At 41.4% G+C, this 26,992-nt stretch overlaps 1 protein-coding gene across 1 annotated transcript in view; it reads left to right on the top strand.

The window, feature by feature from the left end:
* CRACDL (CRACD like) overlaps nt 1-26,992 on the top strand; it is a 50,914-nt gene that overhangs the window by 4,618 nt on the left and 19,304 nt on the right. Inside the window, exons 2-7 of the mRNA XM_062578173.1 lie at nt 11,872-12,062; nt 21,301-21,377; nt 22,340-22,508; nt 24,879-25,014; nt 25,384-25,545; nt 26,177-26,245. Coding sequence (XP_062434157.1) covers nt 11,872-12,062; nt 21,301-21,377; nt 22,340-22,508; nt 24,879-25,014; nt 25,384-25,545; nt 26,177-26,245 — 804 coding nt within the window. The remainder of the gene's footprint in view (nt 1-11,871; nt 12,063-21,300; nt 21,378-22,339; nt 22,509-24,878; nt 25,015-25,383; nt 25,546-26,176; nt 26,246-26,992) is intronic.

The raw sequence follows: 26,992 nt of genomic DNA, 5'->3' as shown, positions 1-26,992 counted from the left end.
ATTCGTGTCATAGGAGGGCAGAAACTGACCCTGTAAGAAGTTCTGTGGAGTGTCAAAACCTTTGGCAGTGTGAGAAATTAGAAGTAAGATATTGAATCGCCTAAGTAGGGAATGCAAAAGAAGCAATGTTTTTGTCATTGTGAGATCCCAGACAGTGATGGTCCATGTGGAATAGTAAATGCAGCATTGCTTACCCCACTATGAGACTGAGAAGACATTAAGTATCTGGTTTGTAGAAAAGGACTAGGAAGAGGAGGGCATAAGCAGAGAGAATGATCTACTATATTGCAAATTATGAAACTCATTGATATATCTGTTTCATGCTAATACCATCACAATTTGTTACTTTGCCCTGCTACTTCTATTCGCTGGGAGAGTGAGTATGAGATTTTGCATTAAACTTCTAAATAAAGTTTCTAAAGAGAAGCACAATTCATTGGAATAGAGAAATGATATCTTACATAAGTGCTCAGCCTTCCTTTTGGGCACTTTTTTTTTTCAGGGAGTGTGATCTCAGAGCCCAGAAGTTTAGCAGGTTCAGGTCCAGGTTAGTCCTTTATTTTTTTACAATTGGAGAAATGCACACAGCTGCTGATCTGTCCTTTATGTTATGAAAAAGTCGATTCTGTGTCTTATTCTTAGCTCATACTTTAAGGGTTTTTTGTTCTTGGTAAAATGCTGGGATTGTGACACACCTTGAAAATTCAGGTTCTCTAGTAACTGAGAGTTTTATTGGCAAGACTGTGTCTCCTTATTCCCATAAGGAGCAGCAGTGGATCATTTTACAAAGAATTTTGATCTTGATGTCCAGGCCTGTGGCACTAAGCAGGACAAATAATACCACCACTCGGACTTCAATAGCAATAAAACAAGATTCAGTGTTGTTACCTCAATTGTAATGCCCTTGTTGCGAATAAGGTTCATATACATGACATAATAGTTACATTTCATGTATTAACTAATAGCAATTTCAGACACTTGGATAGAAGATGGTTGCCAACTCTCATTAAAAGAATTTTTTAAGTATACACTTCATTTGCATCTCATCTGTGTTATTACTGATTAGTTTATTGTTGTCAGAAAGCTCTGAGAAAGTCCGGTTGTCTTTATTTTCCCTTAACGTCTAATAGCCCAACTAACAGAAAGACAGCATTTCTATCCCTCTGCTCAGATGAATAATTCATTACCCTGCAGTTTTTGTGTTAAGTACATTTGAACTGCTTCTCTTGTAAAGATTATTTATAAGACAGTCATGGATAAACAGGATTTTTTTATGCTGCCTTCAGGCACATCATTATCTTGTTACTGAGAGGGGAATAACAGTTTATGTCTATTAAATTTGGGTAAAGATTTACTATATGTAGTGTTAGAGTGATGGCATCCTTTAATTAGGGTACTCGGAGGTTTGGCAGATTTTCAGCGCTATTCTCCTGATGACCAAGAGCTGCTATTCTCCTCCGCTCAGATTAACAAGAGCCTGGAGCGAAGCTGGCAGTGTTGCTTGGTTACAATTCATCAGCGTGAAGCAGTGCTTCACGTGGCCCGTTCTGGATCTGAACAACCAGGAGACTTCTCAGGACTGTACTACCGATGTGTGCTGAGATGTGACTGGATTACGTAATGTCTCAGTTACCGCAAAACTATACCTGTGCGGAGATATTTGGACAGCAGACTTTGATTTTCGGACGTTGAAGTCTGGCTATTTTACATGGCCTTAAAAATATATATCTGACTAAAGCAATCATTTAAAATCATATTTTGTTATAAGGTATGTTTTAATGGATTTGGTACTTTATACTCCTTCTTTATTCATCACTAAGATTAAACTCTTCATTAGGTTTGTTCCCCTGGAATAGACACATGCCTTCTTGAAACCTGCTGACTGTTGTTTAAAGGTGTTTTTTTGAACGCAGGCAAAGTGAGGAACTGCTCCTTTCCTTTTAGGGTTATTCAATATATTTGGCCAGGTCTTCAGCTAGCATAAAATGCAGCCAGTGGAGTTGTGCCAGTTTACACAAGAGGAAGATCTGACAGGTTATTTTTAACAATATGGAGTGGCTTTTCTCTACCCCACCCCAATCCATTGCTACTACTCACCTATTCTTTTTGTTCAAGACATGAACAAAAGAAAAGTTAAGAGGGAGGAAAAGTGACAGATCCAGGCTATCATTTGAATCAGCATTGCCAGCAGCATCGTTCCTGTCTATACCCTTTTGCTAATTCCTGTATAAAACTGCTTCATTATCCGGCAGTTCTCATGGTTTTATTGCCTGTTATCACTCTGTTGCGTATACTACTCCTACTCCTCTTCCACCCGGTGGAGAAAAGTTTTAAATTTCCTATGAGTCTTCACAGAATTTTGGTTATGCCTGAGATACCTAAAGAAAATTAATGTCCACCGTTATTGGCAACTTTGCCAACAGCTTCATGACAGGTCACTGACTAAGCTAGTTGTTCATCTCTGGCCAGGAGATTATTGGGTGCTGGCACCTTCCTGAAGCATTGCCTTCAGCGCCAAATATCTCCCTTGGCTCTCTGTCCATGTAACAGTCCTGGTAAATGCCCTTCAGTCTGTGTACAGACAAGTAAGAAATGTTTCCCCCCTTACTTCATTCTGTCTTTTTTTGTTTTGCTTTTAGTATTCTGCTCAGTTAGCACCTTGTACTCTTGCACATTTTTTTACAGTCTGGCCACTGTTGTAGTATCTCTTTTACACCTGAAATTCTTGTCCCTTGAAAGAGCTTCCCTTTCCCTCTCTCTCAGGCTCAGCAGTTCTCCATTTCTTTCCACATTTCCCATACTTGTGCCTTTTTTTTTTTTGGCTCTACTAATGCCCTCATTATTGAGTGTTCCTATCTGCTGCAACTTTCTTTTTGCCAAGTATTCCATTTCTTTCTTTAATTAATGCTATTTATTATCAGCTTACTGAACATTAAGACTATTTGAGAGAATTTATATGAAAAAGATGCACTGAAGTGCTGTCCACTCAATTTAATTTGCAAAAATAGAATCTGTAGTTAAAAAAATGAATCCAGTGCTATCTATAATATAGATGTTTCTATGAGTAGGTGCTCTGCATCATTCTGCTTTCTAATTGTGGTATCTTTAGGGTGGCCTTTCATAAAAATTGTTTCAGACTATCTGTACTACTTAAAATGCACTTGCACTGTGTATGATTACACTTGCTGTGATTTCTGACTTAGATTCAGTATTCTGTTATGTGATCAGCTTTTCTTTAATAGCAGGTAAGTATATATTTGACACCTTAAATTTTTGCAGTTTCTTTCTTCCAAGTGTTACTTGGTTATCTATAACGATTTTTTTAATTGTGACTCTTAAAACCTGGCTTAATTCAGTTTTGCTGGTACCAGGGTCATAATACCTATAACTATTTTGTTTGGAAATTTAAGTGCTGTTGGGATAGGACTCAACATTGAACTCTTCCTATTTCTACAAGAAGATAAGAGAAGGGGAAAACAAAAGAACTATAATTTTCTTACCAACATTTTGGGGCTTTGGCTCTTCTTCAGAAAGGTACTTCAAGCATTCTAATACTTAACTGCTTCTGGGCTGTTGTAATTACTGCAGGGATAGACTGGTCTCCTGGGTAAACACAGAATTTTATGGGGGAGGGAGAGATTTCAGTCATAGGTCAGAGAGAGTTTTCTAACCCTGTGCTGAACACAGTTTTATTGGGCCACTAAACAGGGCTGCATATAATAATGTCTAGGGAACCATTTTTGGAGTATACCACACGCTTTTGCCATCAACATGAGGTGTGCCATTGCACACTTCAGATGGTCTGACATTTCACTTGTGTTCATAGCTTTTCAACTCAAACTTTCTTGTTGTTTCTAATACATAAAAAGCTATAATAAGTTGCAGAATAATTCTATTTTAAGATCATAGCTGGACTTTTCTAGATGTGATATGCCAGCCAGTCTTACTATGCTTCAGCCCCGTCTTTAAAAGAGCTTCTGCCCGTGCTATGGATAGGTCATATGCCTGTTGCAAACCTCTTACAAAGAGAACGTGCTCTACGGAGATGATACTGGAACTACCGCTCTCTCTGGGACGTGGGTCTTCACAGATATCCCCAGCTGCTGCCTTTCCTAGTCTGGACTGGCAGACACCTCCTGAGAAAGGAGGGAGCCGCTCATGTACGGGAACATGGCCAGATGGGATGGGGAAGCATTTGTCTGGAATCAAAGAAGTGGCTTCTGCACCATCCCCCTGCTCCTTTCCCACCTCTCAGGTCCCTGGGAGGCACCTCCAGCCTTTGGGGGAAATACTGTGTCTAGTGTGTTCAACATCGCGCTCTCAGCTTTGCTGCTAAGAGGATGGCTGTTCCTCTGCACCCTGTTATTTTACATGCCTGTGAAGGTAAAGCACACAGAGCAACGTGAACGGCTCTGCATTGGGGCTTGGCTGGAAACCTTAGGGAACACAGTGAACATGTTTGCCCTTCGCTGTTTTTTTTTCACTGTTTTTTTCTTCTTTTTTTTTGGCACCCAAGAAGTGATTATTTCTCTCCTTCTACTATAAAAGATTATTAGGCTCAGTTATATCCCGTGCAAGGGGGCTGGAGATTCTTTAGCTCTTCAGGTCTAATTCAGCTCTTATTTTTCATCTTTTAAAAAATGCATACTGAGGAGGTTACAAACTAAATATTGTGGTGTAGCAGGAACTTTAAATCTTTAAAACATCAGCAAATGCAAAGTTTTATGTTATCATTACCTTTCCTGATTTACTTCTGCTCAGGTTTCTGTTAAGAGTTTGGCTTTTTAGCATATGCAGCAGTGAGGGGTCTTTAAGCCAGTTTACTTAGCTGAGAACTTTATTTTCTCAATTTTTGTATGTTTAGTATTCTGTCATTGCATTTCTTAATGTTCAGGCTGTGAGTGGTGGATGGTTTCTTCTGTTTTGTATAATGACAAAATTTGATTAGTGAAATACAAAGATCCTACTTTAATGTTAAAAATGTTCTAGCTTGCCTGGCAAGCAGAAATAGGAAATTCATCATGAAATTTTTGCGCATGAGCTTACTGTTTGCAGGACAGGTGCCTTTTTGTTGCAAAAGTAACTTGACCCTGTGTCCCGGGTGGTGCTGCACGGTAGCTTGCAGAAGCTTCTTGGGCTGGAGACGCTCTGTACATCTCCAGCTTTCCAAGAAGAGCCTAAGCCTCCAGAGCAACATCAGCCTCCGCTAAGAATTCAGGTCAGGAACTCCCTACTGGTTTCCTAGCAACTCGGCGGCAGCGGTGCTTTCCCCTTCGGCTGACTCCTTCGGCATTAGATCCAGGGCTCGTTTGGTGGAGGGATCAGGGCGGTGTTAATAACTCACGCTTTGGGGAAAGCCTCGCTTAGCCCCGCGATAGGTAATTGATGAGATGTAGGGTGTGTTGTGCGTGTTGAACCGACTCGAGACTTTACGGAGACCTGCGTGCAAACTTGAAAGTGCCTCTGCTGTTTCTGTTACTGCTTAAATGTTGGGCAAGCTGAGTGATCCCTTTTGAAACATCAGTGGTCTTTTGTTTTATCTTGAATCTGGCAAAAGAGGAACATACACAGGTAAGTAGCTGAAGAAGGTTCACGTTTGACTTGCTTTAAAGGTTAATTTCCTACAGGTGTAATGTGTTTCTTGGTTACACAGATGCACAACATTCAGTTGTGCAAGTATTGACCTGTCTTTGTACTTATTAAAGTTTCATCAGATGGTAAGGAGGAAAGTTAAGTGGAAAGATGAACCGTCTTCCCTAATTCCTTGTTGCTTCAGTTTATAAAGTGCTGAAAACAACCTTTAAACTTCGCCAGTTAATTTATTGCAGAATTGGCTAATGAAAAATCCTTAAGTGATCAGGAGCTCTTGGTTGCCACGCACTCACTGCCGCTGGCTGCTGGTAGCGTGTTTACAAAATGGAAAGCAGCAAGTTCCTCTAGCTAAGTATTGTTTGCAGAGCCTGGCAATCATTGCCTGTGGTTTTTAACACAAAAAGATTTGTTACTGCTTTTTGGTTTTACTTTGAGAGATTACAAGGAGAAACCCTTTGACAAATGTAAAAATTAAAGCAATAGGCTGTTCTAAAAAAAATTCAGAACAAAGAAAAAATTATGCTATAGCCTCGTTTCTTTATTCGCAAACACCAGAGATGATGGTATGTGTACCAGAGTACATTCATATGTATATTCATATGCTTGCACAGAGGTGGCTTGGCAGTTTCTGAAGGATCATTGCCTACGGGAAAGACAGTTTTCATATTTTCAAGAATGCGGAAATGAATGTCTCTAGGTGTGTACAAGCTACTTAACTTGCTTTTTTCAGTAGTCTGTAAACAAGATGTTCCAGCTTTTCAGCAATATGATTTGGCACCACTCCAGTAAAGGCCTGCCAAGTGACATCCGCTAAAGACCTGGCAGCATATCTTTGGGACAGATACACTACGGAATATTCGTAGGGTTTTTACACGGGAGTTTGTAGCAGTGCATTCTGAATAGAGATGTAAAAGACCAGGAGTTCTTTGTGTCGTATTTTTTAATTATCTCTAATATGAAGTTGCTTAATTTGAGTGCTGGCTCAAAGGCATTCAGGACCTGATTTCTTCAGAGAGGCTGAGTAAGTGCAGTTTCAGTTGATATTTTCCACTCTTAGTATTCAGAAAAACAATTCCCAGGGTCTCAAATTGCATGCCTGATACAGTGGCTGCTTTTCAAAGCAGGCGTGTTTAATTTGGGATCCCAAGCTTTTTGTCTGTATAATACATATGGGAAAGCTCATACACGTATTCTGAGGACCCACAGTTTATGTGTCCATTTAAGAAGAAAGAAAAAATCTACCCCTGGGGAAGATCTTTCTGCTGGCAGGATATTCTTTATTACAGAAGGATATCCTAAGTGTGTAACTTCACACTACTGAGCATTTACGTGATGTAGGACAGAGGAGGAGAAATGTCTGAGGAGGTGCTTCATATTTCATTTAATTGTTCCTGTCTCAAGGACAACAATTTACAGGAGACAGTTAACAGCAGAAACCACTTCGGTCATTTTGATCTACCTGTCTGAGTAAAGCAACACTCCCATAGTGTGGGACCCAAGAGATTAAGTTGTCCAGCTCTCCTTGCTTTTCTTTGTTCAGAAAGCCTTGTAGTGTCTTCTTAGTAATAGTCTTCTGTTGCAACTGGGGACTCTGCTAGACATCTCATTCCCTGCACATTGAGCAAACTCACAAATAGAATTTAAAAGGTCTGAAAAAATGTTAAGAGGAAAGAGTCCCCTAAGCAGATAGTCAGATGTTCCTCAAGCTTGAGTTAGTACATTTGCCAGCTGCGTGTAAAATGTTAAATATTCTCCCGTTACACCTGCATTGGAAGCATTCTGCAGACGTGCAGATGGCCAGATGCTTGAGAGTCCAGCCGTGAGAGTGTATGCTGGTCCTCAGGAGTTCAAAGAGAATCTGAATGGGTGCTGCAGTCTGATATCAGCAGCCAACATCAGAAATTTTGTGTGTAGATGTGTGAAAGATGCAAGTTTAGGGAGATACTTGGAACATAGACCTTGCATGGAATGTTATTTCCCAATAGTAAATATCCTTGAACTCCAAAATACAGAACAGACCAGAGGTGGAAGGTGAATGCATTCCTCACTGATGCCTTCTACCAATCTTTGCAAGTCTAACTGGGAATTAGAGAGCTTAAAACCAAAAGTAACCTCTGCATCATCTAGCTGTAAAGGCCATCTAGAATACAATGTACAGTTCTGGGCATCTGCCTCCCAGAAAGGATGAGCTCAGAGGGGGACAGTGGGGAGAAGGGGTAGTAAGCTGGTTAAGGAGAAGGAGAGCTTTTATGTGAGAGGAAAATAAAGTGACTTGGCTTGTTTGGCTTAGCAGATAAAGTCTGAAATGGGAGATAACTGTCTTTTCTCTCAGAGGTTTGTTTAGAGAAACTGCTTCAACAAAAAGGTAGTGTTTGCACAAAACTGAACAGGTATAGACTGGCCATTTAATCTGGAAATTTCTAACCATTAGGACTACAAAGTTCTGGGTCAGCTTTTCAGTCAGACGAATGGGGAGAATGTGAATTGTTTTCAAAATAGAGTTTAATTGGCCTGCGAAAGGATTATATGAAGTATTTGTCAGCAACAGTAGGGGACTGAGTGGCTCAGGAGGTCCCCTCTGGTGATATGTTCCTAAGTTTTACCCTGATACACCTATATAAAGCACAAAGATTTAAGTAGACCAAAGCATGCTCTGTTCATGAGAGAACTAAAGAAGGTAAGACAACACATGGAGCCCCTTCGAGGGAAAGCAACTAATTCTTGGTGGGATACATCTGATAGCAATAGATCTTGTAAAAACACAGAGCTAAAGTGCATTTGTGGGTAAAACAGTTTATGACTAAAATATTTAAGACACTGGATAGGAGAAAGGAAGCTTCAGTGAATGCTGATCTCATAACTGTCATAACCTTCTCTTCTTGATTTGGGACCTGTAAAAGTAATCAGGAAAAGCCAAGGAATGCTGACATCCTTCAGACAGGCCATGAGAGTGGTCAATTTGGAAATGGTCTTTGATTTGTTGCTGCAACTAGGTTTGTTCATACAGATTTTCTCCTGCCACCCCAAGAGAACAAGTTAAACCCAGCAGCTCTGTAAGGGAAGTTCCCTAGCCAGGAGTGGCCAGGGCAGGGGGCTGTGGTGGCCCTGGAGCACTGTGCAATGCCTGAGATACAGGCTATCCTTGAATAAGGTACTTAAGTGGATTTACTCTGTACTGTGCAAGTTGGTTGGCATCATGGCAGGTGTAACAGAAGGTAGGAGCCAAGACCACAAGCAGCTTCTGCTTGCACAGCTTTGCTCTCTGAGCTTTTATTAAGAATGCTGCTCTGCCACCCTCTTACCAAATGGTTTCCCTTTCATTCATCGTAGGGAGGCTGTGTGCCTCTCTGCCCCTGTTCCTGTGCCTGGGAGAGCATACTCTTTAAGTCAGGTTGTCTAGCATCTGAATGTTGATGTCATTTAATTTATGAATGCTGTGGTACATTTGGCTGTGTTCATTTAAATCAGGCAGAGCTCAAGCTTCCTCTTTGTTGCAATAGACTTTTAAAGCTGTGGGCTGGTTATGATCCTTACATCCTCTAATTGCCAGTTTTCACAAAATATGTAAGAGCTTCATAACTTTGAGATCTGTCTCACCATCAAATTCAGCTAAAAAGAACGAACAGCTTAAGAAGTGATCAGAGGGAAGGAGGGAGAATGGAGCAGGATACACAGTGCAGTCATGTTAAGTCTTGTTTCCTTGAGAAATCAAATCTAAAAGGTAGCCACACTGCATGTTGATGTGTATCACCCATCCTCCTGCGTTGGTTAAAGATGAAAACACTGTCAGGGCTGAATCCCTCTGTTCTGTGGATGAGAGAGGATGCACAGTCAGTTGGTGCTGTGATGAGGAGCACATCTATCTGCTGCTTTGGACAGATAAGGTGCAGGAGCGCTCCTAGTAAATGTCTCTGACTGCTGTTATTAAACACTACCCATGAGATACATGCTGTTCAGGACTACCTTTTCTTGTGCTTTTGCCAGTCCTCCCTCATCACCTTATTCTGCATGCAACATATTTGTGCATAATCTTGTGAGGAAATCCAGCTTAACCAACCTGATAACCTTCTGTGATGGAATGACTGGCTGGGTAGATGAGGGGAGAGCAGTGGACGTTGTGTACCTTGACTTCAGCAAGGCTTTTGACACCGTCTCCCATAACATCCTCCTAGGGAAGCTCAGGAAGTGTGGGTTAGACGAGTGGCTGGTGAGGTGGATTGAGAACTGGCTGAAAGGCAGAGCTCAGAGGGTCGTCATCAGTGGCGCAGAGTCCAGTTGGAGGCCTGTGGCTAGTGGCGTCGCCCAGGGCTCAGTCCTGTTCAACTTCTTCATCACTGACCTTGATGAGGGGACAGAGTGCCTCCTCAGCAAGTTTGCTGATGCCACCAAGCAGGGAGGAGTGGCTGATACCCCTGAGGGCTGTGCTGCCGCTCACAGAGACCTGGACAGGCTGGAGAGCTGGGCGGAGAGGAACTTTGTGAGGTTCAACAAGGGCAAGTGCAGAGTCCTGCACCTCGGGACAAATAACCCTAGGCACCAGTCCAAGGTGGGGGCTGACCTTGTGGAGAGCAGCTCTGCAGAGAAGGACCTGGGAGCGCTGGTGGATGACAAGTTGCCCATGAGCCAGCAATGTGGCCTTGTGGCCAAGAAGGCCAATGGTCTGCTGGGGTGCACTGGGAACAGCGTTGCCAGCAGGTGGAGGGAGGTGATCCTGCCCCTCTCCTCAGCCCTGGGGAGGCCTCATCTGGAGTCCTGTGTGCAGTTGTGGGCTCCCCAGTCCAAGAGAGACATGGAGGTACTGGGGAGAGTCTAGCGTAGGGCTACAAAGATGATGAGAGGGCTGGAGCACCTGCCCTATGAGGACCAGCTGCAAGAGCTGGGCCTGTTTAGCCTGGGGAAGAGAAGACTGAGGGGGGATCTTATCAATGTGTACAAGTACCTGAAGGGAGAGTGTCAAGGGGATGGGGACAAACTCTTTTCAGTTGTCCCTTGTGACAGGAGAAGAGTCAATGGGCAGAAACTGAACCACAGGAAGTTCTGCCTGACCGTGAGGGGGAATTTCTTCCCTGTGAGAGTGACGGAGCCCTGGAGCAGGTTGCCGAGAGAGGTTGTGGAGTCTCCTTCTCTGGAGATCTTGAAGGATCTGGATGCAGCCCTGTCTACCATGCTCTAAGTGCCTCTGCTTGAGCGGGGAGGTTGGACTAGATGATCTCCAGAGGTCCCTTCCAGCCGTACCCATTCTCTGATTCTATGATAATCCTGTGCATGTGCACACTACTACTTACCCTGGACAGATTGGCACATGCAAATGCTTTCTCCTGCCTAATCCAGTGAAATGAGTGATCTTGTGCAGATGCTGTAGGACACTAGAGACTTGGCTTTGAACATTTGACAAGGCAGCAGTAAAAACTATTAAGCTGCATTCAGGATATTGACCTCCAAAAGTCTTATTCTGAAGTGACAGCTGGTGGTGAAACATGCAGAGTGACTTGCTGGATCTCCTGCTTTCACTGAGCTTATTGCAGGAGGGAGGGAGCAAAGGGGAAAGGGAGGATCTGAGGAGAGCAGAATTACTTCTGTTTGCTTGTGTGAGTCCATATACTTGCTTTGGAGCACTGACCATACTTTGCAGCACAGAGCATAGGCCTGCAGGTGTACAAGGATAAAAAAAAGACTACAGAAAATATGTCCCCTGTGTTTCAAACACAAAATAACAACTGTGATCTGAATGGATATTAAGAATGAAAATTTTGCATGTATATGTAATAAGGGAATAATTGACAAAGAATTAGCTCCCTTACATTTGTGAAATTCTGACTCTGCTTTTCTTATATTTTGGAGGAAGGTAAAGATGGAATAACTTGGCAATGCTGCTTATTGTCAGGTGGTCAGAAAGCAACTTTTTGGCCTGTCCATATAAGAAATTATTCAGCTTGGGGAAGACTTTCCGCCTTAAATAGACTTCCAACAGATACTCCTGTGGTAGTCATGTTTTGCTGTGACCTTGCACTAAAAAATGGCTTGCTCTTTTTCTAACAGTGATCTGAGAGTTACTTGGGGGGAAGAAAGAGGAGTCGTCTGTGGCTCATCTTCTTCCCATCTTGGCTCAGAAAAATGATTATCAACTGAAAGCAGAGGGGTGACTGGATATGGAATACTTAAAAAAGACTACATATCATTCTCATTTAGAAACCTGCCGCATGTACCTCTTCTGTAAGAGCCTTGTACAACAGCTAAATAAGCGAATGTTCAGCTTTGTGTTTGGCCTGTGGGGTTTAGCGAAGCAAGAACGTGGAATGTGTTTACAAGATAGCAGTTATTGCTGAAGTATGTGAGCTCTGTTGCCTGGGGAAATTTCAGAGGACTGAGATTGCGTTGACGGTGGCTCTACTTCCTGGACAATCTATGTGGATGCTGGGAATCCACACTGGCCTCACACTCTGCAGCGGGAGATCGGTGGAGGGAGTATGGTGAGGAGGGTGGCAGGGGAAGATGTTCACCTTCCCTACTGCCTCCGGTGCCCTCCCAGCTGCATCTCCCTCCATCCTCACCGCTCCTTGCTAGGATGACCCAGGCGGGGTACTGGTCCTTGGACTGGAGACATGGCTTCTTTTTATCAGTGCATCCGAGGTGACTCCAGGTTAGCGTATGACGGCAACTGGTTCCGCAGAGCGGTGTGGGCTGAAATTAAGTAAAACAGAGGGAGCGCTGAGGACCGAGGGCTCCTAATGGCACCTTTAATGAGCAGCTCCTGGAAAAGAAATCTGATTGTGTTCTGTCTAGTGTCGGAAAAGAGGCTGGTATATCTCTGCATAGAAGGGCACAGACTTCCTTTAGAATATTTAATTCATTGTCTTTGCATTCTCTACTTCCCTTTTCTTCCTCTGTTTTAAATATTCAATATTAAAGTTATTCTGTGCATGGTACATAGATGATCGCAATGATTATTTCATCTTTCCAATATAGGAATTTCTGAGAAACTCAGTAAAGAGCATCTGTTTCTCTTTATTTTGTGCACTTCTCCCTTTTATTTTATGTTTGGCCTAACCAGACTCTATTTTTCAGTACATTCTTGGCAAAATATTTGCAAGTAGCCCTGGGATATAGCTATGTTCTGTGTTTGGACAAATGTGAGATTTGAAAAGATTTATCATTAACTGTTAAGGAAACTTAATAGAACGATTGACTACACATATTAGGTAGCTGAAAGTAAATACTGCACGATAGATGGGTTTGGAGTGGATAAAAATTGATCCAGATTCAGATCTAATGTAAACAGTTGCAATTTGCTTCATAGTCCGGTTAACTTGGCCCACTGAGCTTTGTTTTGAATGGCAGCTAAAGCTAAATGAGGATCTCCTTCTGGGTAGTATTAAGTGCTTTTTGCAAAATGCCAAACATCTTAAACTCCCATTAAACTCAACATTTTACAAGATCATGCTTACATTCACTTACTTGATGGGGCAGCAGTTCATCAGGGCTTACTGCGGTTCCAGGTGAGTCTTTTTCTTTCTTTGGCACAAAGCAAGGGTGTCTGCGTATGTATATTTATATGGACAATGTACTATATTCATGGTTCCAAAAGGCAGGGAAAGATCAATGAAAGTCCTGTTACGTTTCATTGAATTTAAAGCCGTTGCGACCTTATGGCAACGTTGATTTTTCTACTCTTTCTGAATACCAAAAGAGCTTGTATGATTATTTTCATGCAATAGCTTCAGGAATGTTCCCAGTGCTGAATTCAAGAATAATTGCAGTTGTTACATGGTAGAATCAAATGTAATTTTGCTCTAACTAAAGCAAGACATTTTACTTTCTTCTCCATTGGTTTTAAAGGAAGGAGAGGCACGATGAATTTTTAAGACTCTGCTGATCCTTGGCTCTCAGTGACATTAGCTTGCTATTGTATCAAAAAAGATGAAATTTCTTCAGAACAGCATTCCTATCCAAAGTACTCTGTAGGCACACTTGAACTGTGTAACGCCTTTTCAGTTACATTTTCAAGTCTTTTGTATGGCTGTTGTATTGGCTTTTGTTTTTTGTTTAAAGAAAGACTAAGGCTTTTCCTGTGAACAGAACATGACAAGAGGTTCGTTATTGAGCTCAACAATGTGTGTGTGTATTTTCAGGAAGGATAATTCTCTTTACCTTTCTAGGAGATACACTGTTCCTTGTACTATGTGGGAGATGAGGCTAGGCAATGTCAGCCGTTCCTTCTGGCCTCCTGTGTCTGTGTGTTCGTTGCAGTTGCGCTCTTCTAACAGCAGGAGAGCAAGCCCTTGCGCTCCGCTAGCTGCTTGGGAGGAAGGTTGAGTTTTATAGAGTGATTCTTTCCTTTCCTTTTGCTTTCCTGCAGAAAGAATGAAGGAAAGAGGGTCCATCAGTTCTTGAGAAGCCCAGGCAGAGACAGCAGGGTTTTCCCTTGTCCTGGGAAATTTGTTGTGTTTGTAATAGAGGATGGAATGTGCTGCTGGCGGCGGGCACGGCAGGCGGATGGCTGAGGGTCGGGCACGAGAACCTGCGCGTTACTTGGAAATAAATAGTGACAAATGCGCCAGGGGCGAGCCTGGTTAGGTGGAGGAAAATGCATACTGCTGAAGAGAAATGAAAGGAGCAAAGAAAGAAAACTCTGTCCAGAGCGCGTATTGAAAGGCTTAGGAGGATGCGTTTGCTGCCTCTTGCATTTTCCCTGTCCTAGGCTGGGAAGCGTAACCAGCCGGTTACGGCAGGTCTCGCTGTGTTAACACAAAGGCTCAGGGGGGAGCCCACGTAGTGAGCTATATTCTATCTTCCCTTTCCCTTCTTCCTTCCAGCAGGATCTTTTATCACTTGAGATCCCTTGATGTCTCGTCAGTCAGTGATCACAAGGTCTAGTAAATTAGATGCTTGCAGACAAATGTTTCAAAGACTGCTGCCCAGTAGATACAGACACCACTTCATGTTTATGCAATATGCAACAGGTGATTTAGTGACAGATAAGGGTAGTGCAAAGGAAGGTGCTGGTGCAGAGCAGCAGTGGGGTTTCGGTAGTTACACATGGCTGCTCCCTGTGCCAGAGTTTCCTGTTCCTCCACCTCCAGCTCTAGAAGAGAAAAAGTGTTGGTTCAAGTAACTTCAGTTTGTCATTCTGAGGGAAAGCAAATCACAGCTAGCTCTACTCATTTTGAAAGAGAGTGGGAAGAGGATGGGAAGAGCCTTAAAAACCATGCTTTTTAAGAAGGGCATTTACTTTGTGTGCAGGCTGGGGGCTCTCACCTGGATTCTACTCTAGGAGAGAGAGGACGTGCTTAGCAAGGCTGCTCTGAGCATTAGGAGAGGCACACAGGCTCGCAGCGCGCCATCGCGGTTGTGCCACGCATAGGTGTGTTGCGTGCTACAAGGAAAGCAGTAGCTGGAGAAAATGTCAGCCACAAGCAAAGAAAATGAAACTTTTCTGAAGCAATAGCACAGATTAAAAAAGAAAGAAAGAAAGAAAGAAAAAGATGGGGAAGGTGTACCAGGGTCAGTGTGAGACTGATGAAGGTGGACAACAAACTGTCATGTTTTAGACAGCGAACCATTTGTGAAAATATCAAAGATGATGTCCCCATGGACAGCAGTCAGAGTAAACAATTAGGCACCAGCAGCCTCCTCGCTGAATTGTTAAAAACAATAGAGAATACATGAAGTCAGAGACTTTCCGAAGTAACACATTTAATTTACTGATCCAAAACATTGTAGCAAAATAGAAGGAGCTGGTCATCTGCCCAACTTTGAAAACAGATAGTAAAATTTTGTATAAAAAGTATCAGAGTGTCTTTCTTCTTCAACTGGAATAAAGCTTATCTTTGATATTTTCTGTAAGCATAGTGGAGGAAAACAGTGTAATTTCTCAAAGGCCAAACTTCTTTCATTAAATATTTCTAATGTATCACCCATCCCAAAAGGATGGGAACACAGCTAGAATGCGTACACATCATGCAAAGGCACTGACAGATAGTAGGAAGGCAGGATGGCTGCTCAGTCCCACTGAGAGTGTCTGGGAGGAGTGGCTGATACCCCTGAGGGCTGTGCTGCCATTCAGAGAGACCTGGACAGGCTGGAGAGCCGGGCAGACAGGAACCTCGTGAGGTTCAACAAGGGCAAGTGCAGAGTCCTGCACCTAGGGAAAAATAACCCTAGGCACCAGTCCAAGGTGGGGGCTGACCTTGTGGAGAGCAGCTCTGCAGAGAAGGACCTGGGAGTGCTGGTGGATGACAAGTTGCCAATGAGCCAGCAATGTGGCCTTGTGGCCAAGAAGGCCAATGGTCTCCTTGGGTGCATTGGGAGGACTGTTGCCAGCAGGTGGAGGGAGGTGATCCTGCCCCTCTCCTCAGCCCTGGGGAGGCCTCATCTGGAGTACTGTGTGCAGTTGTGGGCTCCCCAGTCCAAGAGAGACATGGAGGTACTGGAGAGAGTCCAGCGTAGGGCTACAAAGATGATGAGAGGGCTGGAGCACCTGGCCTATGAGGACCAGCTGCAAGAGCTGGGCCTGTTTAGCCTGGGGAAGAGAAGACTGAGGGGGGATCTTATCAATGTGTACAAGCACCTGAAGGGAGGATGTCAAGGGGATGGGGACAAACTCTTTTCAGTTGTCCCATGTGACAGGACCAGAGTCAACGGGCAGAAATTGAAGCACAGGAAGTTCTGCCTGACCGTGAGGGGGAATTTCTTCCCTGTGAGGTCAGTGATGGAGCCCTGGAGCAGGTTGCCGAGAGAGGTTGTGGAGTCTCCTTCTCTGGAGATCTTGAAGGCCTGCCTGGATGCAGCCCTGTCTAACATGGTCTAGGTGACCCTGCTTGAGCGGGGAGGTTGGACTAGATGATCTCCAGAGGTCCCTTCCAACCTTACTGTTTGTATAATTCTATGATTCTATAAGTACAGGTTTGGAGCAGGAAGATGTATGGCTTTGGAAATGGTGGTAGAGTTATTATCAAACTCTCATGCGCCTTTATACTGAGCTTTTTGAATGTATTTATGCAAACTCATTTGATTCCCAGAGATCTGTACTGGACTCATGTGTCTATACGCCTGCTAATACCTGGGCTACTATGTGCCATGCTAGGTCAGGTGTTACACCTCCCTATGCTCTGTAGACTTCCTCTTGCAGAAATAGAGAAGCAGAGGTTTATCTTCATAACATAAGCTCAAGATGATAGATGACTTCTAGAAAGGATTTTGTAATAGGATATGTTTTGAGAGATTTAATTTTGGGTAGGTAGAAGCTTCATGGCTAGGGAGCACTGAAAAGTAGTTTGAGAGTTTGAAGGGGTATTCTTGGGCTTTCTATTAGTAGGAAAAAGTTGGAGTAGCGTGGCATGTTGAAAAGGGGGGTTTCTTGTATTTTGTAAATATTTTCTCATCATGCACTCATTTTCTTGCTCTCCTTACACACCCTTATGCCATAACCCACTGTACAATGTCTTCAAAATCCAATCTTCTGTATCTTCAGGGATAAACCTTTCCTTGGGAGGCAGATGATCACAGCATACTTTTGAATCTGTCCTGGGGCTATGTCTGCAGAGTGCTCCTGCTAATCCAGCGTGCTGGAGATTTGGAGCATCTCCAGACCTGTGAAAGCTCTGTTGATGCACCTGCTGCTGGCAGGGGATCACTGTGGATGCCCTGGACTTGCTCCCCCTTTAAGATTTGCTGCTGTCCCTTTTCTGGAAGCCAGGTGCCAGGAGACGGGACAGCTTGGCCTGTGGATGGTGCTTTCGTTTCAGGTCTGAGCCCATAGGCAGAAGGGAAGGGCAAGGAAAAAACATCTCAGTCATCATCCCTGGAATTTAGGATGTTTTCTTTTGTGGTTGTTACCGCTGCTAGAAGAGAGTGAGTCTGGGTATTTGGGTTTCCTCTATATCCCCAGAATTCCTGCATTTTCCTTCCCAAATCCATAAGGCTATAGGCATTCATATCATGATATTTGAAAGAGAAAAGGGCAGGTTTCCCACTCCCTGAAGTGGTTTAAATTCTTTTAACCACTTTTAACCTTAATTGCTTTAAATTCAGATTTTAAAAATCACTTTAATTGCTTTTTTTCTTTGTTTACTAGAAGTAGCAGGTTCTTATACAACACAGGAATAAAAAGTGTAAATTGCCATCATTTAGTTCAGCAGTGATTTTTTGATCTATGTATCTGGATATACGGACATTTGGAAGGGATAGAAAAGTGAAGAAAAAACTATTTTTTGCCATATTTGTTCTGCATCCTCTTTGCTCATGTATTCTCAGCTGTATTTCTTGTATCTTAGCTCATTTAGAAAGGGTGTGAGAAGGAAGAAGGAGAAGGGAAAACAGTTTCTGCTGGGAAAAGTCCAATATAGAAAAAATAGTGTTATAAGCTTGGGTGATATTTAGCAATTTATCATGAGACATTTTGTGCTTGTAAAAATCTCATAATAAATTGATAAACCGGATATCTCTAACACTCCGCTGTGAAAAGAAGTAAACATAAAATGTAAAAGAAAAAAAGAGGAAAAGAATACAACTGCCAATAGTGCAGTAAATCTCTCCCTTGCTAACAGGAAAAGAAGCGGTGAGACTGCTCCCGTAGGATAAGAATCCTGCTGAGTCTTCAGATCACAGCATGATTTAACTTAGCGATGGACTTCAGCAAATGCCTGGAGAAACCGGAAATGAGAAAGCTCAGCAGTCTTGCTCCCTAGCAGAGTCTTCAGCTCCAAACTTAAATGCATGCTACAGGTGCACGCGGGCGAGGATTTTGAGCTGCTAGATTTTTTTTCAATTTCTATGCATGATTTATTTGAGAATTCCCGTCCTCCAGTTACAGATGAGCATGCCCGTTCATCCAGCTAAACAAACAAGTCTTTCTTTGGTCATAGCAGCGGTAAAACTCCTCCCCAAGCCTTTGACACTTGGTTGTCACTGTGCAGCCACACCTCGTCGTCCTAGTCACAAAGTGTGTTTTCATAACATAGCAACGGCAGAGAGAGCTCCTAACCTTCTGCTCTGCTGGCCACTGCCTTCTTTCCTATAAACCAGCATAGGCCTGAGAGAATTAAATCAAAATGCTATCTCTGGATTCAGACTGTAAAACTTGCATTTTAAGCTCAAACAAAGCCTGAGATGTATCTGTTTCCAAGCTGTGAGGATTGAAAGATTAAAGCAAGTCCACGTTCAGTGTAATTGCATGCCAAGAATAGACACAGCAGTTTTTCTAAAGCCTTGCAGTTACCCCATTGTTAAAAAATACCAACTATCTGACCCAAACTTCTAGCATTTCTTTAACAGAATTTAAAGCAACCCCACCCCAGAGGCCTGATGGAGCTCTCCAAACATCTGTACTAGAGTCACAACCCGCTGGTGTTGTGCATTTGGGGTTTCCTTCATTACAAGGAGATCACTCTGGGCACCTCTTACCCTCAGTTTGGATGACTTTCTGTTCCATTCCAAGGTTGTTTTCCCCTGTCTTTTCTCACTGTGTTCAGGCTGAATCTCTTCAGCAGCTCTCCCAGAATCAAACTTCTCCAGATCTTGGGCACTTTAAAAAGACATGCTAGTTCCTAAAATAACTTCAGAAAACTAGATAAATGTTGCAAACCTGTGGCCACCTGAAGAATGGCCATGTGAGGTCAGAAGGAGACTGAAGCAATATGCATTGGTTCAAGACCCATGATTGGCAAGAACAGATCTCATCCAGGTTCAGTGTCTTTCCATTTCTCTCGAATGAGAAGATGAATGCTGCAATCCTCATCATCTGTGACTGTCCCTGCGTGCTTGGTGCTCAGAGTAGAAGCACACTTCATAACCTCAGATATCGCAGATTATTCCCTGATGTTTCCCTAGTCTTTATGTTTTCTGACATTATGATGAAGCTATTTTTTTTTCTTTTGGAAAATTGGCTGCTAAGGAATGAGGTTGGATAACAACCCATTTTGAGATTGTTGGAAGTGTATTATCTGCATTAAATTTACCAAAGAGACTATACTTACACTTACCTATGTGTTTGAAACTAACATTTCCATTATACTGGTATTTCTCACTTGATGGTTCTGCTATTCAGAATTGACAAAATGCGACATCTGGATTAAAAAAATAGGCTCTCCCCTGACTACAGCTGAATGCAATGGAGCTATGCCAGTTTGCCACAACTAGGGATCTGAATTATGGCATCCATAATTTATATGGAGACTGTAGGATCACCTCTCTGGATGCATATAGATTATAGATACTACAGGATGTGCATGTAACGGCTGAGGTTTTAAAGGTATGGATTTGCCCATCTGTCATTGCTATTGTAATGCAACAAAGTGAATCTGAGAGCTAAACACCCAGAGCTTGTTTAATAGTTGACAAGATATACATATTTACCCATCACTAACTGCTGGCCAGGTATGTTTTAAATATCTATATAATCCAACTCTGTTCTGATCCAGTTATTGACTGTACTGAGACATTCTCAAACTCAAATCAGGCTGGCTTTGCCAGTGCCCCTGTGGGCAGTGCCAGCTGCAGTGACGGGCTGTCAGCTGCGACAGCAACACCTGGTCTGGTAGCCTCCATGCCAGGTTGGTTTCATGAGGGGTGAGCTCCTCCAGTTGACCTGGGGCAGACCCTGATCACCCCAGAGAAAGGATTGGGGCGCTCTGCAACAGCGGCGATGTTATGGACCTTGCTGCATTGTCAGGCAATGCCTCCTGGTGTAGATTTGAGTAATGGGTGGTTCATTTCCATATCACTAACTCTTTGAATTTATGGACCTCCTTGCTTAAGTCTGCTGTTATTTCAGGGGATCAAAGCAGCCCTAGGTGTGTTCAGTCTATCTAGGTTCCAGCATGAGGGTCTGTCACCACTGTGACCCCATGAGCTGTTCCATGGTATCACAGTCACATCCAGTCAGTGGTATCCCTGACTTTATATTGACTCTACCATGCAATTACGGTTTTCCAGATGAAGAAAGGAGAGTGCAAGCAGACTTCTATTCTGAAAATAAGTTTTATATTACAGATATTTTGTCCTCAAGCTTGGAACATGTAATGTTTGGCAAATACTTTTAAATTTGAGAACCTTAATGAACAAAGTAATATTTTGCTTCTGTTTTTAAAAGTTATTTTATTTTTGTAGTTTTTCTGTTGTCTGTAAGAACAAAGTAATAAAAATAGTTGTTGCCTTTTCATGAATTTGTTGAAAAGAAGAAAAAGAAGAATCCATAGAATATTTCAAGTTGAATATAAATAAATTCAAAATACCATCTATTCTTTACTAGCATTACTTGCGTATGTTAAACAAATGCTATATTTACCAGAAAGACACTATGTCTTTGGCCAGAGCAACCTGTGTGGTTTCAATAGGAGCAGAAAAGGAGAGCAAGAGAAGTAAATGTCCACAGATTTATACTTTTAGAAGCACTGGATAATCTCATTAACTGTAGTTTTGAGTCAGGAGAGGTTACTAACAGTGCCCTGGTTAAGTCAATTATAATAGCCTTTTCTTATTAAGTGTAAATATTCTATGTAATTCATTGCGCCATAGCCTGAGAAATGTTGTCCTATGGGAAATTCTTTTTTTTTTTAAAAAAAATATGTATGTATTTATAAATACAGTACATATATAAAATTTTCTTTTACAGATATTATTTATGTATTTTAGTACCTTGCCTATATAAATGTTTATAGTTAAGTAATGTTTTTTCTTTGATATGATTGATACTTTTTCCATCTTCTGTAGTGACTGTCACGCCACTTCCACAAGGATAATGGACCCTAAGGTGCGAGAGAATGAAGGATTTGGAGAGGACAGTTCAGGTAGAATTGCTGGGTTTTCCACTGAATGAAGTGTTATGACTTTTTGTGCTTGGATGCCTTAGCTTTATCACAGAAGTGATTCTGTTTATTTAGAAAATGTGTCCTCCCTTTCTCTCTTTCCGTCTCCAAGGCAGTTGTATTTTTCATGTTGTCAGAGGCTTAATACAAGATTTTTGTAGCATCTTGTGACAAAGTTAACTTTTTAACCAACAGTATGATCTAACAATAACTGAAACACTGCCAGAAGTGTCTTGCAGTAATGTCATAGCAACTTATTTGGGACAGGCACAAGTTTTTGGGATGTCTTGTCCAAAATGCTGATTTCATTTTACATATTTTTCTTCTTGGATTGTGGAACTGTTCCTAATTCAGGTCCTTTCTCATTGAGCAGACTAGCATTGCCTTTCAAGATTATTGCTTGATTCCTATTTTAATATTTTTTGTGATCCATTGAGCCTCATAATTACCATTCAAAATATTCTGGAATGTACAATACAACTGATATTGTGAAGCATTAGCCTCCTGACACTATTTATTCCACCTAAGCAAGCCATTTCTATGTTTAAATTGGTTTTGATAACGACATTGTCCTTATCTTCACTATTTAGCTTGCTGAACAAAGGCAGTGTTTCCAAGTTGTAATTTCTTCTCTATGTCTCAGGCAGTTAATGCTAAAGTTTTTCTTAATAGTCTAATGTTGCCTCTCAAGAGGCAAGTAGAAACTCTGTTAGAAAATATTCTACTTGTAGATTATTTCTTATATGTCATAAACATTGCAATCCATTTTGCAAGATAATAGTAATTTCATGGTATCAGTATAGATGTGACAGACATTAATGCAAGAGTGGACCATGTTGCCTCTTCTAGGACCAAATCCACTTATGAAGCTATATGGGATTTATTATTTTTCCTAAAGCTTGCAGATGCTACCAGTAACATCTTCTTTATGTGTTGTTACTTAGGAAAGAAAAAATCGAAGTTCAAATCTTTCAAAAAGTTTTTTGGCAAAAAGAAAAGGAAAGAGACATTGTCATCTGCTGGGAGCAGCAGTCTGAAGCTATTCCAGTCAACAAGTGATGTCACGGCCTCACAAGGCACATGTGTTGGTTATGATTCTGAAGATGAACTTGAGTAAGTCTTTGAACTGTGGCTGGTAAACAAATGAAGAACTATTAGAGTGTTTATAGATTAAGGAGACCCCCAAATTATCTCCTCCTCTTATTCAGAATGCCATATTCTTGAACAGCTGCCTGCTTAAGGAAAGTACAAATTAAAAGGTGAGGCAAATTGCAGATGAGGTGAGTGGGGTACAGCAAGAAATAATAATTTGAAAAGTTTTCATTTAAGCATAGATAAACCTTGAGTTATCATTTCAAGAGAATGTAATTCCCTTCTTCAAGTATGGATAAGATACTAAGTTTATATCTTACCAGAACAGTGTTTTGCCCCTAAAATGCATCTTTTGAAGACAGTTAAATTTAGATGGCTTATGATTTACATATGTTTTCAAAAGCAAGGAGGAGATAACAGTATGAATCCCACTGCTATCAGCAGGAATCAGAGGTTGTGTAGCCTTTATTTCCTATGTGCATATGGGATTTATATGACCAAAGGATAGATTCTGCAACCAAGTTAGTCACCATGGTGGTCTTCTATAATCAGCAGAGGCTAAGACATGGCTCATATCATTCTTGTGTCCGAAGTAGTTCAGGTGAACCGTGCCCTGAAAGTGCCTATTTCTCCCTATTGATTGTAAATAGGAGCCTGGGGTGATCAGGTCTGATGTAGATACCTATGCTGTAATGTCTGAAGTTAGATGGGAAGAATTGCAGCCTGCATACCTGAACGCCTCTGAAAATCCCATCTTCATTCAGGCACTTCCAAAAATCTTGTCTATTACTTTTCATCTGAAATGTCAGCACGAGAAATGTGGTATAAAGTTCAACTGTTTTCTTGGGTGCAAGGGGATTGAAGAGTCCCTTGGCTGCCTAAAAAGAAAGTCCTTGCGTTAATCCTTGCAATAATGGACATCGGGCCTCTCAAATACAGGCAGTGGTTTTTCAGGCACTAGAAACTGTAGTCAAGAGATGCCGTTACGTTTAGGGACTGGAAAAGTAACCATCCAGTCCATTTAAAATGACGTGATGTAATGTGGCCACTAGGCAGCGCCAAACAACCAAAAGAAACCTGTTAACAATTTTTTTAATGTATGTGTTTTGCAGTATTGGCAACAGCAATATTAATCCAGTCTGATCATCTCTGCTACCCTATAATTTACAACTTGATAGTATCAGGTCTAAGAACGGGCTGTAGCATTTTTGTTCAGCAGCGTGTTTTCGAGACCTGGATGGTCAGATTAACTCTGCCTCATGTGCTACTCAACCAGGCCATGTCTGAGTGCATACAGTCCTCTGCCTCTTTTGGCCATGTTCCTCTGCCAGTATTGGCAGTGTTATTACATTATTGTTTCTTAATATTTGGTTAAAGCGACAAAGGCCAGGAAATACTTTGAAAGAAAGGAAAATTATTTAGAGTGCTCATAATCTGAGGAGACATGCAGGGTACCTCCGGTACACTTCTGGAAGATGTATGTCTTCTAGAAAGAGAACAGCAAAGGAATAGCATGCTGGGATAAGTGTGCACAAGCAACATTGCTTATCTAGCTGCTGTTTCAGTCTATGTAAAATGTCAGTGCATTGAGCAGCCGTAACAGCCCTGACTGGCACTTAGCAAATTGCTATAGATCACTGTGACCTTGGATGCATTACAGAGATCACATTTTCACTAAGATAAATTGTTCTTCTGATGTCTCTAATGTTTTAAACAAAAGCAGCAGGCTTTCCTTCCTTCTGCAGCAGGAATACAGATCAACTTTTTCCTCCTATTGTTTTATCAAACATATTTATAGCAGCCATTACAAGGAAAATATTACTTTCTGCCATGTTTGTTTATGTTTCTGAATGTCCCTATGACAGTACCTTAGATCCAGAAATACACTTATACTCCATTTTTTTCCTTCCCCTTCCCCTTCTTTTGCCAGATAATTTCTTCAATTAATTTGGTAGTTGCTTGAATCCAAACAACTCAGTATTCAGATTTACCATTTCACCTGCCTTATTTAAAAAATTTAAAAGAAGAGCATTCTAGAAGAAATGCCATGTGCACACATTTCCAGTACCTGCTCAGTTAGGCTATGAGCTAAGCAGAGGAAAATGACCACAACAGCTTTTCATAAAACATAACTCAACTGCTGGGGTTAAACCATCTCTGACTTTGATTTAGTTTGTTAAGAATATAGGTCCAATTTTGCAATTTTGTGCTTAGCTTTTAAGGCACACATAGATTGACCTGAATGACTATACTGTATTCAGAGAGAAGTTTGGAATCTCAGCTGTAATGTATGTGGTGCACATTTATCCTCCACCCCAAGTTAAGGGTTAAGAACAAGAGGACTGACAAAAGATGTCTGTGTGCTTTCACAAGTTTGCTGTATTATTCTAGGACCCACAAAAGCATTATGGGAAGCAGAGCTTTGTCGCATGATAGCATTTTCATCCCTGAGACTGGACAAGAGCCTGCAAGGCCAGTAAGAGTGTTTTCTCAGGAGAACATTTCTGATCGAATTAGAGCTTTACAGGTAATTTACACAACATATATTTTTCAAATGCAAGGGATGCCTTCCCAGATTTGATTTTTTTTAAAAAAAATATATAACCTTTATAGTTCAATATTTGATTACTAAGTAATTGTCATTTGCGGATTACATTAAATGTTGAATTTGTTAATTAGACAACTGTATCATATCTTGGTTCTACTGAAATGATAGTTGTGAAATGGATAGGTTGTTTGGCCACCTAAGAAGACCTCTAAAGAAAGATGTCCTGTGCTCAGGATCGTTCAATAGTAAAGTTAAAATTAAGGTGACTCATTGACCTGAACTGAAAAAAATGCAGTGGGGAGACCTCTATCACTTTCACACATTAATATATTTTATGACATATTGTAGTTGAAACTACAGCACAACATGAAATTGGGACCTCCACCTCCATTTGGACTTCATGCAAAGCGCTCAGAGGATGCTGGGACCAGTTCGGAAGATGATGGATTACCCAGGAGTCCTCCAGAAACATCTTTGCTTCAGGAAATCCTAAATTCAGGCGCGATGAGAGTGAGTAGTTCGGGTATTGACAAAAGTCAGTGTTTAATGACTTATCTCAGCTATCTGTGGAAGACAGAAAAAATTATTTGGTTTGCGAGATGTATTACTACTTCATCTCTGAATCATTCAGAAATAGCTTACTCAAAGTGAGAAAGTGGTATCTCTTTGTGTAAACAGCTACTTAAAATCTCTCTATTTCCATTGAAATATAAAGATCATGCCAGAAAATGTAGAAATAGGAAAGAGAGGGTGTGTTTGTGTGCATAGGATCGGAGGTGATGTGGGCGTTTAGGGACTACAGATAGCTGCCAGGCATAAAAAAAGGCTGAAAAATCTGTAGTCTCCCTCAAATGTGCTGATTATAATCTCTTCCTTAGTATTTTTTTTATGTGGTCACAGGAATAATAAACATATAAGAATCTTTTCTTTCTTTTTAAATGATAGTTTTGTTACAGATGATTTCGTTCTTTATCTACATGTCTTATACTTTATGTTTGCAATGTCCTTGCTAATCCTTAAGACTATAGAGAAAAACAACTTACATTGTCAGTATTGTGTGCACTTTGCGTAGATGATTTCTACCAGTATGTCCGTCTCATTTGTCATCTTTACTGAATTTCTTCCTCATTCCATCCCACAGTTCTCTGACTCTCACAAGCACCTTAGCTCTTTGAGTTTAGCTGGAACAGGCAGTGAAGAAGAAGAACAGGTAACTTCTGACAAATGTATTAAGGGCCAAGCAATTATGTATATTAATCTTTTAAAGGAATGCAAGGCATAAATATTATTTCACTGTCTGCTGCAAAAATAACCTTCTGTGTATGTAATTGCATGTCTATCTGTTTTACTGTTTCAGTGGCTATTGTTCTAACATAAAAAGCTATGATTGTTTATCAACATAATTCTCCAGCATCAAATAATCTCCAGTTAATAGTAACTAAGCCATGTAGTATCTCATTCTTCAGCAAACTTGACAAATATGATCTAATCTTCAAAATAAATAAAAAAAAATAAAAAAAAAAACAGATTTAGACACAGAGAGAAGTGGTGTCCTTTTTTTAAAGATGAGAAACTACTGTAAAGGATGGTTAAGTTATATGCCTAGCGTGAGGAAGTTTGCTAAGGAGACATGAACAAAACGTAGGTCTTCTGATGCCTACCCAGATTCTTGCTTTATGTACAAAATTACCTTGCACTGATACAGAAACATTTTACCTGATGATAGTGATTGACATTGCTGCTTAGAAGTCTGGGATTCAGTCTTTAATCAGATTCTGGCCACGTGAGCTAGCGTAAGCTGTAAATTCTACTGAAGTGATATTTTCAGGACTTGAGTACAAGCAAGTAGATGGTTTTCTTCAATCAGCAGTCAGACATTGTGGCTGATTAAAGAGTGGTTTTGAAAGGCTCTGAAGAGTCCCTTTTAGTTGTCTGCAGCTGGAGTCATGGTGGAAGC

Source organism: Rhea pennata, chromosome 1 (genome assembly GCF_028389875.1).
Source record: "Rhea pennata isolate bPtePen1 chromosome 1, bPtePen1.pri, whole genome shotgun sequence".
Taxonomy (NCBI): domain Eukaryota; kingdom Metazoa; phylum Chordata; class Aves; order Rheiformes; family Rheidae; genus Rhea; species Rhea pennata.
The sequence above is the reverse complement of the archived record's forward strand: the minus strand, read 5'-3'. Positions and strand labels throughout refer to the sequence as shown.